Source organism: Perognathus longimembris, chromosome 26 (genome assembly GCF_023159225.1).
Source record: "Perognathus longimembris pacificus isolate PPM17 chromosome 26, ASM2315922v1, whole genome shotgun sequence".
Lineage (NCBI taxonomy): Eukaryota > Metazoa > Chordata > Mammalia > Rodentia > Heteromyidae > Perognathus > Perognathus longimembris.
In genome coordinates, this window is record NC_063186.1 from 3429534 (window position 1) to 3447560 (window position 18027).

Genomic DNA, 18027 nt, shown 5'->3' on the forward strand with positions numbered 1-18027 from the left:
TGTCAGCTTAATTAATACTTATCCTTTAACAACGAGTTAGCACCTGTTTGTTTTATATACTTAACATAAGGCATATTCTTCTAACTATTCACCAATGAGTATAGGAAGTGCCTTATGTGAACTTGGTTACTCTTCTCACAGCCCTATGAGGGGGCTCCTGTTTTTCTTTTAGTCAGTTGTGGGGCTTGAACTAAGGGCCTTGGCACTGTTCTTGAGTTCTGTTTGCTCAAGGCTAGCGCTCTTACCACTTTGAGCCGCAGCTCCACTTGTGGTTTTCTGGTGGTTAATTGGAGATAAGAGTCTCACGGACTGTTCTGCCTGGGCTGGCTTTGAACCTCATTCCTCAGATCTCAGCCTTCTGAGTAGCTAGGATTACAGGCATGAGCCACCAGTGCCTGTTTTATAAAGGAGGTGAAAACTCAGTGAGGTCACACCTAGAAGGTGGTAGAGCCTGCTTTCTTATAACCAACCAAGCCATACTGCCTCCATTCATCCAACAGATCTTTTGTTAAACTTCTGTCCATGTGGGGCTGGGAACATGGCCTAGTGGCAAGAGTGCTTGCCTCCTACACATGAAGCTCTGGGTTCGATTCCCCAGCACCACATATATGGAAAACGGCCAGAAGGGGCGCTGTGGCTCAGGTGGCAGAGTGCTAGCCTTGAGCGGGAAGAAGCCAGGGACAGTGCTCAGGCCCTGAGTTCAAGACCCAGGACTGGCCAAAAAATAAAAATAAATAAAAATAAAAAACTTCTGTCTATGTTGAGTGCTGTGCTAAGTAGAAGGGCACATGGGAACAGGTGCACATCCCCCCCCCCCCCGTGTTCCCAATAGGGCAGACACTAATCAGATCCCACCGAAATTAAGTGACAAGAGAACATTCCCAATGCAACCAGTGTGAAGAAGAATGGAGTGGTTTGACTTAGACAAAGAGTCCAAGGGAAGACCCTGTCAACTGCCTGGATAAACTTTTGCAGTCATAGCTGTTCTTTTCCTGCACATCTGGAAACTCACACGTAGGGACGTGATTTATCCCTTGAGAACTCCAGCTGCCTCTGAGCCACCGTCACTTTTTCCTAGGGCTCAGTTTTAGATGCATCCTTAATTTTGCTCTGGTTCAAATTCAGAATTCCAAACGGTGGATTCCAGACTCCGTTCTTTATGCTTTTATTATGGTGACTCAACAGATGCCTACAGAAAGAATGTTAAGTTTTCTGGTCTCTTGGAACAGACATGGAAGTCATCTGCCTCTCTTGTGACCTAGGGACAGGCTGCATGCAGGAAGCTTCTGCCTGGCACACCCCCATCTAGCTTTGGCTTGCTGCATAGCCAAACTCGGCCCTGGTTGTTCCTGGGTCCTGGGATTTCTCCCCTGTCTTCTTCCCCTTAAATATGCAAAACCTACTAAAGAAAAGAATGAACAGTGGACTTCAGAGGGGTCACTCCTGTCTGTGACCTTTGGGTCACAGAAGGAGGTCATTGGCTTAGCAGTCACCCTTGGTGTCAAGTACCCTTGACAGGTACATGACCTTGAGCAGTTCACTCTACCCCTCCGGCTTGTATCTCCTCAGTTGTTGCACAAGGCTACCTCCTAAGTTGGCAAGGTTATTTTCTTTAAGACTTAAATAAGATGATATACGGAGTGTCTAGCCCCTGCAAGAGATACCAGGTCTCTTCTCTTATATTTTGAGTAGGCCCCAAGTCAGTGCTGGCCAAAATTAGGTTACCATAATATTCTCATATCTATGCATAGAATTAAGAAACCCACAGAACAGTGTCGCCTGTTTTTCCTTTACCTCTTTCTTGCTACTTTATGATGTTACTTCCTAACGATCTTCCCTACCCTCCACATGCTTGTGGCATCCCAGATTAAATTGCATCGTAAAGATAAACAGCCCAATCTAAAAGCCCTGCCTTTCCCCCCCACCCCCACCCACTTTGGACAACCTTGAGAAGGGGAAAGGTATTTTATGGCTGCTGGTTTTTCCTCTGGGTGACCTGCATGTTAACCAGAAGCGTATTTATTGTGATACCATTTACACCAGCAATTTTCTACGTTCGGTAAGACTGTCTGATGGGTGTCCGGGGTGAAGTGTGGCACTTTGGCACTACCCCTGTGATTTTCGTTTTAATTCTCCCTCACACAGTGCATATGGGCAGAAGTAAATGCACCCTGATAGAGTGGTGTTGTACGATCTGAGATCAGGGGTGAAATGAAGCTGTAATAATTCCACTTAAGGCAGAGAGAGCCCCAGTTCTGTTCCTTCTGGGCTTTCAGAGGAACCAAGATAGCACAAGTAAATATCGCGTAGGTTTTTGAGCTCACACAGACGTTTATTTGTCAAATAGAGTGATTTTAATATATATTCATTGGCAGTGTTATAGCATAGTTTGAGGGATAACAGTGGTCAATTTTACGTTTCTAATTTAAAATATTTTTCCTGAAGAAGATAGGTTTAAGAATATTGGATTATTCCAGCAATTGTTTCAAACCAAGATAAGTTTTCCCCTAGCCTGTGAGGCCTCTAAGTTCAGAGGTTACATGTGTTGCATTGTTTCAAAAAGAAGTGCTTCTCTGACTTAACAAAAAACAAATCATTCTTAGGAGAGCAACACAAAGGCACAGTAATACATATGTGCATCTGATCATATAAAATAATATTTGGCGTAAATGAACCCCAGGAAATGGAAAAAAGGGTTTTTTCCTTTACTAAAAAAAAGTGTGTGTGTGTGTGTGTGTGTGTGTGTGTGTGTGTGTGTGTGTGTGTTTCTTGTCCTTCTCTTTCTGTCTGGAGATGTGACTTGAATGAGTCAGATCTGGGGAGGGTCTGGGAAGTACCCATTTCCTTGGTAATTGTTTTATCCTGCACACCAAGGCCCCAGACCCTTCACACAGCCCTGCATCTGGGTTTCACTGCCCCCCAAGCAATGCCAAAGAGGGACGATTGCCTATATGAACTTGAGATGTCCCCCCACCCCGTTCTCTTTCCCTAGAATCCTCTCCTCTTCCCCCCAACCAAATACAGCTGAAACATTTCTAGGGTCCTGTTTTTATACTTTGTTTAGTTTCACTCTCAAGCCTCAAAAAAAAAAAAGTTGTTGTAAACTACATATCCAGTAAAAAGAGTATCTGGAATCTGAAAAGAACCCTCAAACCCAACCATAAAAACACATTCAAAGATGGGTGCTGGTGACTCATGCCTATAATCCTAGAGATACTCAAAAGGCTGAGATCTGAGTTCAAAACCAGCCCCCGGCAGGGAAGTCTGTGAGACTCAGACTCTATCTCCAATGAACCACCAGAAAACTGCAAGTGGAGCTGTGGGTCAAAGTGGTAGAGTGCTAGCCTTGAGCAAAAAAAAGTTGAGAGACAGCACCAAGGCATTTAAAAACAAACAACAACAACAAAAAAGCCAAGCCTAAATGGTCACAGGGCAGATGATCCCACGTTGATAATATTCTTGAAATGACTAAATGATGTAAGGAAATTGCTAGTCATGACAGGTTTGGGATGGGAGTATAGAGAGAAGACAGAAAGTGGTGTCGGCACTGAGGAGTAGCACAAATGATAGGCTGGAAGCTTGCATATCTTGACAACGCTGGTGACGTGAAAACTCTAGATGTGATGAAGCTCTATACAACTGAGATACAATCACACTTTCTGTATACCCATACACACACGCACATGCGCTTATTAAATAAGTGCAGATAAAGCTGCTGAAATTTAAGCAAGATCAATGGATTCTCTCAGTGTCTAGAAAATCAAATCCACTAGGATATTGAAAAAAATCTGCTGATCTTATAAGATTTTAACAATTATCTCATAATTATCCATATCTGGGATACCGAGATCATTGCAAGATGTTACCAGTGGGGATAGCTCCGTAAAGGATATGTGAGATCACTTGATATATTTTTTTCTGTACAACTATATAAGCCCATAGTTACCCCCCAAATTAAAACTCCAATGAACAAAAAAAAAAACACAAAGAACTGAAACAACGTACTTCATTAATGCAAGAGTGAGTTCTTCACTGAACCTCTTCCAGGGATTTTCCACACAGCTACTTCATGTCCTGCACACAGTTCTGGAGTGGGGTTGAGTGGCAGCAGTCCCACGTCAAAGGAATGGGGACGTTGAAATCTGGACAGGAAGCGTGCCCTGCAAGGGTTTGGCCAACCCTGTCTCAGGCATGTCCCCCTGCCACGCCAAGGGATACCTCTTCTCCTGAGCATCCGGTACTGTTTGTCACCCTGGGCTTTAGCTATTACTGTTAGACCAACCAGTCACCCCAAACGCTTAGTTCCCTGTGGAGACAGCTCCAGGGCTGATATGCCAGGCCTGCTAACCATCTCTCTCTTCCAAATGGGAAGTGATGGTCAGTCAGTCAGAGTCAGGGACTAGCATTTGGCTCCTCTGCCAAGCAGACCATTAAGAGAACCCATGCAAAGAGCATTTAGAAAAGCCAGGCCAGCGTCAGGGAAGACAGTCGATGAAGTAGAATTCCCAGCAGCACAAAGGGCATTAATTAAAACGAATTGCATAGATGTGGCTGTATAAATATTCCTAAAGATGAGGTTGTCGAGACACAGTTAGACCTTGGGGAAATTTATGAGTTACTGATAATTATAGGGAAAATAAATTTGAAAGGACAAAATCATTTAAGAATAAATTTTATAAACTAATGAGATTGGTAACTTGCAGGGATGGGTGAGGACTGAAGAGGATTGGGGGGTAGGGGAGGAATTAGAAGCAAGGATCAGCAGTAAGCCCCCGTCTTGAGCATGTGCCTCTTTTTATAGCTCTTACTCTCACAATGTAGAAACATACCGGAAAAACTAAATATATGATTAAAGCTTACCAGGACACCGGGGAAACTCAAGAAGAAATACCAAGCATAACAAATGAGGCTCACATAGCCACGCAGAGGCAGGAGGAAGAGAAAGAACCACCCCCACCCCCAGGACCTCAAAAGCAGCAATGCGTCCTGCAAAAGCCTCTGGACACTAGCATTGTCCTGGGTGAGCAAAGCCTGGTTAAAAAAAAACTACCTTATATAAATAATAATTATGGGTGACAGACCCTGGTTTGATTTTTTTTTTTTTAACTAGTGAAAAAGGGAAGAGAGGCCAGAGTGAACTCTGTGACTTTGGACTTGGATTGACAGGTTTAAGTATGAACACAATTTTATATGTGCACATGTGGGTGTATAATTACAGAAATAAATACGGGGGCTGGGGATATGGCCTAGTGGCAAGAGTGCTTGCCTCGTATACATGAGGCCCTGGGTTCAATTCCCCAGCACCACCTATACAGAAAACGGCCAGAAGTGGCGCTGTGGCTCAAGTGGCAGAGTGCTAGCCTTGAGCAAAAAGAAGCCAGGGACAGTGTTCAGGCCCTGAGTCCAAGCCCTAGGACTGGCAAAAAAAAAAAAAGAAGGGAACAGAAATCAATACGGAGAGGTAGGTGATGGTGACGATGGTGACTCTTGACTAGTCATAGAGGCGATGCTAACAGCAGTGATGGTAGAGCTGGTGGTAGTGGTGCTAATGGTCTCGTAGGTCATAGTACAACCGAAGTGCTCCTATTATCATGAAAGTGGCAGATCTTGTTGGCTGATGACACTGATGGACAGTTGACGGTTGCAATATTGGTGATCAGGTAGCTTCAACCTGGATGAGCGGGGTAGGAAGTTTGTATTTAAGTTGTGAAATACTTTTCCTAAGATCTCATGATCCCCAGATGTAATCTTCCCCTGGAGCCTAGTATTTCACAACGCGCAGACCTCTGAATGCTCATCCAACGGTAAGGCTCCACAAAAGCTAAACTCAAGCTAGATAATCCTGGCACATTTGCCACATTCTCGGAGAGTCACTATGTTTACCCATGGGTCAAGAGCTCTCCAAGGACCCACCATGGCAGTAAAATTCTGCCTTGTTTATCTACTCCAGTATTCCTCAAGCATATTGGGTCATTAGGTCCTTTTTCTTTAAAGAAAATAGTAGGTCCCTATTTACCATTACACGGATCAATTAGAGAAACACTCACTAATACTTGAAGTGAACTGGTAAATAAAACCTAGAAGAAGAAGAAGGAAAAAAAAAAAAGCATTTCCCTGCAGGGACTAATTTATAAGTGTTTAATAAGAATGGTTGGCTTTAGGTTAGTTTAGATTGTCTTATATTGCAAGTGCAAAAGATCATCCTAAATTTGCATAAGCAGAGTTGACCAAGGAATATTTTAGACATGTAATTTAGAGGCATTACTAGAAGAAGCAAACCTCAAAAATGAAATTGAACTAGCTGTACAGTATTTACAGCCTAAGAAACTTGTATTCTTTTACTTCATACTTATAAAATTGGAAATTTGGCCATTGTAGGCAAGTGGCCCTTGTTTACTTTGGCACCTGGGGCTGGGTTAACAAAATAACCTTGGATGACTGAACAGAATAACCTCTCCATAGTTCATGCCAATCTGTGGTTCTCTACTGGCATTTAAGAATCGCCTTGGAAAAACTTACTCAGTCTTATTGCCAGGGAGCAGACTTAGGTGCAGCTTGGAAGATACACTTTTGTGTGTGTGTGTGCTGGTCCTGTGGCTTAAACTCAGGGCCTGGGTGCTCTCTCTGAGCTCTTTTGCTCAAGGCTAGCACTCTACCATTTGAACCACAACTCCACTTCTGTCTTTTTGGTACCTAATTGGAGGTAAGAGTCTCACGGATTTTCCTGCCAGGGCTGACTTTGAACCTAGATCCTCAGATCTCAGCCTCCTGATTAGCTAGGATTACAGATGTGAGCCACCACACCCAGAAGGATGCATTTTTTCTTTTAGGATGCACTTTTTTTTTTCTTTTATCAGTAAGAATAGTGCAGACTTAGACTTCTCTTTGAAAAACTGCAGAAGAACCGATGTTAAAATATTGTGATCTTCAAGCCGGGCACCCATGGCTCATACCTGCAATCCTAGCTACTCAGGAGGCTGAGATCTGAAGATCGCAGTTCAAAGCCAACCCAAGCAGAAAAGTCCCTGTGAGACTCTTATCTCCGGCTAACCACTCAAAAGCCAGAAGTGGCACTGTGGCTTAAGTGGTAGAGTGCCAGCCTTCAGCACAAAGAGGCCTTGAGTTCAAGCCACACAACCAACAACAACAGCCACAAAAAAAAGGGAGAAGCAGCAGCCCAGGGACAATGCCTAAGCCCTGAGTGCAAACTCTAGAACTGGCAGAAACAAAAGCAAACAAACAAAAAAACCCTACATTGTTCTCTTCGGGTCATTCTACCTATTGTTGGCCTTGGAGCAAATTCCTGTTTCAGGCTTTTGTTCTTGCCAATTTGGGGCTCGACCTGAGTAGAGGAGGTTGACTAGCGGGTCATTCGGGTCTCTTCTCTAACTTGATGTCTTTAACCTTGAGGGTAGCATCCATTACTCCACCAGATGTGCTTAAAGAATTAGGAAAATGGCTTCCTGGTTCCTGCAGCCATCCCCTTCCCATCTCTGAATAATCATTAGTCTTAACACGAATAATACAAAAGAAGGTAGCTAAGCAGTTTAAATTTCATCCATAAAATGAAGCCCAAGTGTTTCACCACAGCATTTAACTCCATGACCTTTTTTTATTGAATCCCTTGGCAGATCTTGGACAGTTTCCTTGAGTGTAAATTACCATGAAGGTAAATTGAAAATGTATCAAGAAATGGGCAAAGATATTAGTGCAGAATCAGGAAGTCATCGAGCTTCAGTTGTTCTGAAGATTTAAAAAAAAAAATTGTCCTTTCAATACAATTAAAGGGAGGGAACCAGAAAGTCTTTCCAGACCCAGAAGGGAAGTTTAGATGCCATGAAATACTGCTGCTCTGTTGTTTACTTTGCCAAGTCTTTACAAAGTTCTACACAAAGCAAGCAAGACGTTTGGAAAAGAAGAGAAACATCACACTGACAAACCCCGGCTTTAAAACATCCTGGAGAGCAGAGGGTGCTGTGTAACGTGCAGGAAGAGTATGTTGATTGAAAGAAAGACACTTCACAGACAGAAGCAAAGGAGACTGAGGGCAGACAGAAGAACAGCAAGGACCGAGGGCCAAAGAGGGAGGCTGGGTAATCACGCGTCCAGTGGCTCACTGCGGCTCCAGAGGCCAAAACTCTACTTTGGGACAGCGGGATTCCTAAATCTGCTTTTCTGTCTAGCCCAGATTTCTGCAATCTGGGCGTGCGGTGGCCTTCAAACGTGATGGGCGTTTGCTGCAGAGTGCAGAATGGAACAGTAAATAGGAGGTCTCACAGCTATTCAGACTGCACAGGCTAAGAGCTCTCTGGCTGAAGAAACGAACAAACAAACAAAAAAATGTGTTAAATATGCTTGGAATCGGATGAGAAAATTATAGCAAAGAGTGCCCAGATGGCTCTGAAGCCTGCATACCCTCATGCTTTCCAGGCTTAACCTTGCAAGCCAAGTTTAATCACAATAGCATCGTTTTGAAAGCATACGTACCCATTCAATTGAGATACTGGCCCCTTTTCTTTTCTCTCTGTCTGTGTCTCTGTCTCTCTCTCTCTCTCTCTCTCTCTCTCTCTCCTCTCACTCTCTCTCTCTCTCTCTCTCTCTCTCTCTCTCTCTCTCTCTCTCTCTCTCTCTCTCTCCTATCCGTCAGCTTCCTTTCCTGTTTATTCCATTCCCGACAACACTTACAACAATTGCTCCTGTTCTCTCATAGATTTCTACCTTTCAAGGCCTTGTTTCCAGGGTGCTTTTCAGCCGCTAGCACAGTCAAAGGAAAAAAGCAAATGAACAAAGCATTGCAGAAATGGACAGGGGCTCTGGGCTGTGCCTACATGGCCCTGAGTTTCTCCCAGTAGAAGTCATGGAACTAAGTCTTCCCAAGGAGAAGGGAAAAATCTGGAATCTGTCTGTGCTCTCCTGGGCAGTCATAGCAGAGAATTCCCTTTGCTTTGCCCAGCCATTCTGATACGTGAGGTTTTGCTTTAAATATGTATAGCGATTCTTAATAAAATGCTGATGAATGTGCCAAGGCGTTCTCTGAGAAAATAATGAAGTTTTTACCATTTGGAATTGCCGTTAATGTCTTTGTGGCTTTGTGGTTTGTAAGGCGGCTGGAATTTTAAGCAGCAGTAACATTTGATTGAAGTCCAGTCTTGTAGAGGGAGATGGTTATATTTTTCAGGTCAGTCCACAAGGAGTTTGTTTCTCTGTCCTTCCCTGAAGTGATCTGTTTTAAAGCCAGGTCACTCACAGAAAGGTAGGGTTGCCTTATGTTCTCTTTACTCCTGGCTGGCTTAACCACCACCTCCCCAAACCTCAGAGCAGGAAATGCGTAGAACAGACCCCGATTCAAATCCCAACCCTGCGTTTTGGGTGACATATGGCAAACTGTGTTCCTGTTTATCTAGGAGCCTGGGGCTGGGACATGGTTGTTGTGGCCATGTTTGGAAAAGACATCCTGCCCCAACTCCCCCCCTGCTGAGCCCACCGAGCCCAGAAGTAGAGGCAGCGTCCAGTGTCAGCCCCTCAGACACGCCTTGAACTCTTCATGAGCTCATTGTAACTAGGTAGATGTTGAAGATGTAGATGTCTCCACATACTTTTTTCCCCCGTTATTTCCATATAAGAAATCAGCTGCGCCTGAAACATAAAATATGGAGGAGGCATGCTAGAATAAGCAGCTGGTCACAGATCCATGGGTTAGCTGGGACAAACACATTCCTCCCCACCTGTTCCAGGATCTAGGAAAAAATAGGAAATGAGAGGGTGTGGCAACCACCTCAAATATTCTTCTCAGGGGACGTGGCACAGGTGCAGGATTGCAAGCGCCACGAAGCAAGCAAGTTCTATGCCTCCGTTTACATCCCATCTGCTAACAGCCTATTGGTCAGAGCAAGTCTCATGGCCGAGCCCAAAGTCAAGGGGTGGGGAAATACATCCACCTCTGTGTTATGCTGTAATTGCAGAGTGAGGAATTGGGACCAATAATTCAATCTACCACGGCCATTTCCAGCACAAAGAAAATTGGATAGGATTTTGTGGTATGACAGCTAGTGTTTAACTGTATAATTGTGGATGCAAAATACCCATATAAAGTCTTTGGTTATAAAATTGCTAATAAAAGAATAATTCAGCGATACCAAGTAGCATTTATCCCAGGTATTCAAGGACAATATACCATAAAGATACCTATTAATATCTGATATTACTAAGATGATATATTTTTTATGAAACCTAAATCATCATCTCAATACATACTTAAGTCATCCAATAAAACCCAGTACCTACCCAGGGATTTTTCTAACCCTCTTCCTAAATTGGAACTGTAAGGACCCCTCCCCAGCGTGGTGGGTAGTGGCTTCACACTTCAGAAACATTCCTGCACGAGCAAAGGGTTAGAGCCGAGTTTTCATTATTCTCAGGTGATGTTACTGTATCCCTAGAAAATCCAGAAGCCTTTGAAAGACTATATGGAACTATCAAGTTCAGTGAGGTAACCTAGCTTCAAAATAAACCAGCCCAAGCATGAGGCTTCCTATGTAACAGTCACAATACACTATAAGGAATATATGTAATAAATTACAGTAAGACAAGATACTATATGCAAAAGTAAACGGCAAGAGATGCATGTCCCCAGAGCTAAACCACCCTATTGTTCCTGTGATTCCATCTTTAGTATTTTTTTTTATTTTTTTAATGCTATCTTGCTAGTTTCCAGAGGGGAAGAAGAAATAAACAGGGAATGCTAGCTGTCACTTTAAAATCACAGGCAGGTGTTGTTTTGATAACCTCAGGGTACAGATGGTATCGCTTCATATTAACTGGTATATGTGCTTCCTAGAAAGAAAAGGCAAGTTCAAGCTCATGCCCTTCAGGAACTCTCAGTCTCTTGGGAACGACAAGGGCAGGCAGATCTTTACCGTATAAGTGCTGTAACCAAGGTGAGCCTGGTGGCCGAGGGTTAGGGGAGAACTGTCCCCATGTAATGGCAGGGGGCGTCGGGGGGGCGGGGAGGGGTTGAGATATGGCTCACCTAAAAGGCACCACTAGGATTGTGACCAAGAGCAGAAAAGAAGAGAAAGGGCTCAGGCTCAGGAACATTTAGAGGGCAAGTAGAGGTTTTAGTTCAAATTGTTATTTTTATTGACTCTTCTCTCCTGGATGCTATTAAAAAAAAAAAAAAAAAACAACCCCGAGAACATTGATTTCTCAATGTGCAAAAACTGTGCTGTCAGGACGAGCTAAGCCCTCGCAGGTGACACCTGGGGACCAGAGATGTTGAGCAGAGCAACCCGGCTGGGTCCTTGTCTGTAAAACTCCATCCGTGGGGCCCTGGGGGCTCCCACAGATCTCTCCCAGGCTTTACAGAAGCTCCACCAGAGGCTGTTTTTTTTTTTAATTATAATTTATTATCTTTAAGTACGTGTACAAAGGGATTAGACTTTATGGGTTTACCGCCAGCTTACGAGTACAATGCGTCTTGATCAGTATCGCCCCTTTCACCCGTCTTCTTCCCCCATCCCTTCCAGCCCACACCTCTGCTCCGGTTTCCTAGTTTCGCGGCCTACAGTTTGAACGTTATGACCGAACTCTCCCTCCCCACTTCCTCTCTTCGTTCATCTCTCTGAGGGAGTGTTTTCTGGAGCACTCTCTGCCCACACGGGCTCCTCTGACATAGCTACCCCTGTTAGTGCCGTGCTGGGTTGTCACACAGCAACGCGAGGTGCTCTCCTCCCAGAATTCCAAGAGGGAGGCAAACCAGGAGCGGGGAGCTCCAAACTTGAGTGGGCTCCTTCACTATGGCCTTCTGACGTCAGCACCACCGAGGCTTATTTCTAAAGGGTAACCGAAATGCAGGGGTAGTAGCAGCGGGCCTTGCCTAGTGTCATTTTTCTGAACCAGATGCCTTTCTGCCATCTCAAACCTTTTGGGTAATGGACAAAATCTTAGAGAAGAGTAGGTTGCCACAAATTATACTGAAGAAATTTAAATATCCCTATCATCTTATAGCAGCAGTCTATAAACTTTTTCCCCTTACAAATGATGCTTTAGAACCCGAAGATCGCACTGATGAGTTTTACTAAACATAAGAAGAAAAATTTAGTTGTGTCTTCTCGGAATTTAGAAAGTTCCCCGGGCTGGTACATTCCATAAGGCCAGTACAACCTTGATACCAAGACCTGATTAGGATCAGAAGTGGAAGGAGAGTTATAGACCTGTCTCCCTCCCTATAAAGAACTAGCAGAGTGGACCCATCCATACATAAAAAAGATAAGGTATCTCTTCCTAGTTGGATTTATCTCAGGAATACAATGTTGGTTGAAGATTAGAAAATTAATCAACGCAATCCACTATATTAACCGACCAAAAGAGAAAAAAATCACAATTATTTCAAGAGGTATAGACCCCCCCAAAAAAATCATTTGATAAAATGCAGTATTCACGGTTGAAGGAAGCCCTGACACTAGAGGTAGCAGGTGGGGCTGGGAATATGGCCTAGTGGCAAGAGTGCTTGCCTCCTACACATGATGCTCTTGGTTCAATTCCCCAGCACCACATACATGGAAAACGGCCAGAAGTGGCGCTGTGGCTCAGGTGGCAGAGTGCTAGCCTTGAGCGGGAAGAAGCCAGGGACGGTGATCAGGCCCTGAGTCCAAGGCCCAGGACTGGCCAAAAAGTAAAATAAAATAGAGGTAGCAGGAAGCGTCTCTTCCAATAGCATGCTGAACACCATCTGGGCTCCCTCCACACAGGTGTCCTGATTTTCAGAGGCTGCACTCACCACTGTATCTCTCATCAGATAAATCCACCCCCCACCCTGCAAAGTTCACAGTGTCCGCAGGGAAGTTTCCATTGCTAACCAGCTCAGCCCGGGTCTGTTCCCCATTGACAGCTCATCCCTGCGCGTCAGGACGCGTCTCTCATCACCCATCAAGCCCGGCTCTTCCTAATTCCCATCCCCTCGTCTTTCACAGACCTCAGATCCTCTTTGGAGCTGGGCGTGGGGGTGCATACCTGTCATCCCAGCTGTTTGGGAGATGGAGGCAGGAAAAGCACAAGTTAAAGACTAGCCCTGGCAAACCTCATAAGATATTGTCTCAAAAGCAAACTAAGCAGGCAGAAGGGCTGGGAGGTGGGAGCGGTTCAAGTGGTAGGGCACTTACATTGTATGTACAAGGCTTCGGTTTAAAAAAAAATCCATTGGAGCTAAGACTTTGGTGGTGGTGGTGGTGGTGGTGGTGGTGGTGGTGGTCATGTTGGACTCAGGGCTCAGTCCTCAGATCTCAGCCTTTTGAGTAGCTAGAATTACAGGTGTGAGCCACCAGCACCAAGCTAAGGCTCTTAATAAGATGACTTATCCCACACAGGACACGTTGTGATATACCTCCAAAATAGTCAGCCTGCCTGGCTCGGCAGCCCACGGACCAGGCTGCCCCTCCACATCCTTCCTTCCTGTAGAAGGGCTGCTGTGCATTAGAGAAGACTGTAGAAAGGCACGAAGTCACTGAGGTTGAGACTTCTCCCTGGCCTTCGGCTCCGCCTGGGAGACAGTGACATGGTCCATTCCCACCCTAGACGAGGCAGAGATTATTAGTGCCATGTATCTGTCTGTCTGAACCAACAGCATCCCTGCTCTCCTCTGCCTAGGAATGTACCGAGTGATCCAGGGCATTATCTCCCCTGTCAGTGATCACTATGGCAAGAAAGACCTGGTGGCTTCCCACCACCGGGTGGCCATGGCCCGGCTGGCCCTGCAGACGTCCAACTGGATCCGCGTGGACCCCTGGGAGAGTGAGCAGGCGCAGTGGATGGAGACGGTGAAGGTGCTGAGGTGAGCGGGAAAGGCTGTGCACACACACACACACACACACACACACACCCTCGTGTGATAAGGGAAAGGAGCTGCAGGCATCTCACGATTCAAGAAAGATAAATTGCTTAAAAGGCTACCCAAGGCCAAACAGGTGATAGGATTAGACAGTCCGTCGTATCGGAAATGCTCAGAGCGCTTGCCGGGAATGAACTCCTTCCATCTCCCACCAGAGGCTGGGGGCGGGGGCGGGGGGAGGGGTCCCAGAACCATCCACACTCACCTGAACTCATTCGCTGCCCAAGGTCCACGGCCAACCACCAGGGGGACCCAGGCCCTGGCTCTTTTCCATCGTCCTCTTGCATTTTGCTTTTCCAGCAATAGCGGGGTTTGAAGTCAAGGCCTCACACTTGTGACGTAGGCCCCTCTACTACATAAACCCTTTCTGCTCTGGTCTTGATGTTTTTTGCCTTGGCCAGTTTGGTCTAAAATCCTCTCCTTAGGCACCCTCCTGTATCTGGGATGACAGGTATCTGTCACTGTACCCAGCTATTGGTCGAGATGGGGGGACTGTTTGAGCTGGCCTTGAACCACAATCCTTTCTGTGGTTAGTATATCCCCAGTATTACAGGAGTGACCTACCTGTCCCTGGCCACCTTACTGATTTGTTGTTGTTGTTGTTATGGGGCTTGAACTCAGAGCCTTTATGCTCACAGCTAACCTTCCACCACCTTGAGCCGCAGCTCCACGTCTGGTTTATTAGGTGGTTAATTGGAGATAAGGGTCTCATGGCCTTTCCTGCCCAGGCTGGCTTCAAACTATGATCCTTAGCCTCCTGAGTTGTTAGGGTTACGGGCACAAGCACACCAGCATGTCACTGAGAGAAGTGTAGAAAGAATAGAATAAAGCTTAACTTGGCAGCTTTCACCAGCCATACAGAACCATCAAACTGTGTTCACCAGGTCTCTGTAAGGACCCAGGTGGCATCTACTGTCTGTCCCAGCACCGGGGCACAAGGCCTGGCATGCGGGAGGCTCTTGAATATCTGCAGAATGAGTGAAGAAGTAGGTCAGAGCTGAAGCTCTGAGAGCCGGGGTCGGGGGGTGGCTTTGGGAGCTGGAGCACGGCCCACCTGAGCCCATGGCTTTACACTACAGACATCATCACCAGGAGCTGCTCAGATCCCCACCCCCAATGGAATCCGAGGACGAGGGCAAGGCACCAACAGCCCCTGCAGGTAGGTGCTGACCCCTTGTCTTCGGAGGAATGGTGTTGGATCCTATGAGAACTGACATGGTCACGGCTGTGGAAGGCTGGGGCCCAGCCTCAGGACGCACAAAGAATCTGGTTGAGGCGACCCTCCCAAGGTCCACGGTTCAGATTAGACCACCTGCCACACCACCGCTGTGCCCTGCGGGATTTGCTGCCCAGAGGAGTTTGCCTACCCCATGATTTATGCTTGTGATAGGGATTACCACAGATTATCAGCAGGGCCATTCAAGGATAAACTGGTAAGTGGTGTTGAGGTGTTGTTGTTGTTGAAGCCTTAGTCTTGCTGCACTGTCTGGTACTGTGTGTTGTTGCAAATTACCACACCGGTCTCAACACTTCTGGCCACCGGGGCTTGGCCTTTACCTGGGGCTTCTGTGACCCACACAGCCTTGCAGGGTCTAAGCCAGAGCCACGGAGCTTGCTGTATTCTGAGGCTGCTTGGGTGTGACAGTGTAAGGTGGTCAGCCCTCTGAGGGCCTTCCCTGCCCTTGACCTTCAGGGCCGAGCACAACTCCACCAGACTCAGAGAAGCAGATGCTTTAACTCTGAGTGGTTAGTTTTAGGTGCTGCCCGTCTGATGCCTATTCCTGCCCTCCTTTCTGGTGTCCTGCGTAGACCCAGATATCCGTCTCCTGCTTCTGAGTGTGTGGGCCGTGGTTGACACCCCCATTTGTAGCTATGTTCAAATGCAGTTCCAGTACACACTGCAGACAGTACAGACTGCAATCCCCACAGTGCCATAGACTTTATTGTCTCCACTTATGGTTGGAAGACACAGGCCCCTGGGCTAGGTGACGGTCAGGGTAGCTGCAGATCTAAAACATCCATACCCAGAGCTCCTCAGCATCATTAACTGAGGACAGCCAAACATCCAGAGTTGATGGTGCGGGCTGGGGATATGGCCTAGTGGCAAGAGTGCTTGCCCCGTACACATGAGGCCCTGGGTTCAATTCCCCAGCACCACATATACAGAAAACGGCCAGAAGTGGCGCTGTGGCTCAAGTGGCAGAGTGCTAGCCTTGAGCAAAAAGAAGCCAGGGACAGTGCTCAGGCCCTGAGTCCAAGCCCCAGGACTGGCCTAAACAAACAAACAAACAAACAGAGTTGATGGTGCCTTGTGGTATTTTCCTCATACTCTGTATAAATTCCGGTTCTATCTGCTTCTCCAAAGCCAGATTAAAGGCAGAGCACACGGACCCTGATGCCACAAGCGTCCTGTTTCTGTCAGTGTGTCACTGTTAGCACCTGTCATGTTGCCTCCCTGTTTGGAGTTACATGCTCTAGACTTGAACAGAGTGACCCCGTCTCAAAGTTTGACAGTGACCGTGTGAATGCCTTTGTGAGGCCTGAAGATGGGGATGGTCCAGAGCTGACCGTCTCAGACAAGGTGACCGTGAGACCTACATAGAATTGTCCTGTGGAGTAGCAGGCACCACCTGCCTGGCAGACGTACCTTAGATTTGAGGAACAGAGGACGTACAGGCTCTCATCCCCTCAAGGAGAAGCCCCGAGGGAATAGTATTCCTTTGTGCCATTGTTAGTGAATCAAATAACACCTAACATTGAAGCTGATACTTGGAAACTGTCCCCACAAAACCTCCTGGGAGAACAGGGGTGTCTTCTCTGTTCTCTGACCTATGGGAACAGCAGGGGTGTGCTCTGTGCCCCAGGAGACCTGGAATTAAATGTCCATCACCTAACTATCCCTCCCGAGGGATAAACTTAATTGAAAGACCACACACTGGTTTCCTGCTATACTACAGAGGCTGGGTAAATAAGAAATTAGAGTAACATGCCTGGCCATAAAGGAAATGAAGATTAAGATGGCTCTGAAATTCCATCTCATCCCAGTTAAATTGGCCAATATCGTGAATTTGAACAACAAATGTTGGTGGATATGTGGGGAGAAAGGAACCCTGTTGCACTGCTGGTAGGAATGTAAGCTAGTATAATCACTCTGGACAGCAGTCTGGAGGTTCCTTAAAAACCTAAACATAGATCTCCCCTATTACCCAGCCATACCACTCCTGGGCATTCACCCAGAACACCAGCAGCCAGGATACCATAAAGACATTTGCACACCCATGTTCATTGCCGCACTATTCACAATAGCCAAGTTGTGGAAACAGCCCAGATGCCCTACAATAGATGAGTGGATCAAAACAAAAAAAAATACACTACCATTAGAAAGAATAGTATTATGTCATTTGCAGGGAAATGAATGGACCTAGAAGAAAGCATGTTAAGTGAGGTAAGCCAAGCTCAGAGAGACAAACGATGCATGTTTTATCGCATATGTGGAAGCTAGATCTAAAATACATTGGGACATGATAAATTATACAGGACCCCAGGCATTCACACACAGTGAGACCCAAAGCGGATACTCTTAGGAGAGGAACACAAAGGTGCAGTGCCTATATGTATCTGATCAATCGAATAATGCTTATTGGAGTGAACTCTAGTTTTTGGTTGTTGTTGTTGTTTTTTTTGCTGTTTTCTTCTTGTTTTGTTTGTTCATTTATCTGTCTTTGGGAGGGTAAAGGGGGGGACACAGAAATGTAGGGACCAAGCACGGGCAAATGCGGCAGTGGTACTCACTAGACACAATGTTGAAAATGAACTACGTAACTTGTGAGTGGTGACAGGAGAGGAAAACTGGGAGACAGAGAGGGAAGGGGTAACGTTGCTCAGAAAGAAATGCACTGGTTATCTGACTTCGGTCATTGTAACCCCTCTGTACACCACCTGTCTAGTAACAATAAAAATTAAGAAAAGAAGAAGAAATTAGAGCTAAACCTCAGAGCTGTCTGTAGTCCAGTGCTCATCCACATATACATGCTGCATACGGAGACCAGCCCAAGTTAGTAAAAAGTGTGAGTGACCACATATTTTGTACATACAATTCTGTTGATTTTTTTAAAGGCCCTATGCTTAAGAGATAATTCATA

The 18027-nt window shown here is 45.9% G+C and overlaps 1 protein-coding gene across 3 annotated transcripts in view; it reads left to right on the top strand.

Annotated features, from left to right (window-relative positions):
* The window catches only part of LOC125342463 (nicotinamide/nicotinic acid mononucleotide adenylyltransferase 3-like), a 64356-nt gene that overhangs the window by 22705 nt on the left and 23624 nt on the right, over positions 1–18027 (top strand). For 2 of the 3 annotated variants that reach the window (XM_048334630.1, XM_048334631.1), the window contains exons 3-4: positions 13645–13828; positions 14965–15044. In XM_048334630.1, the coding sequence (XP_048190587.1) occupies positions 13645–13828; positions 14965–15044 (264 nt within the window). The remainder of the gene's footprint in view (positions 1–13644; positions 13829–14964; positions 15045–18027) is intronic. The other variant, XM_048334632.1, reaches the window with a different exon arrangement.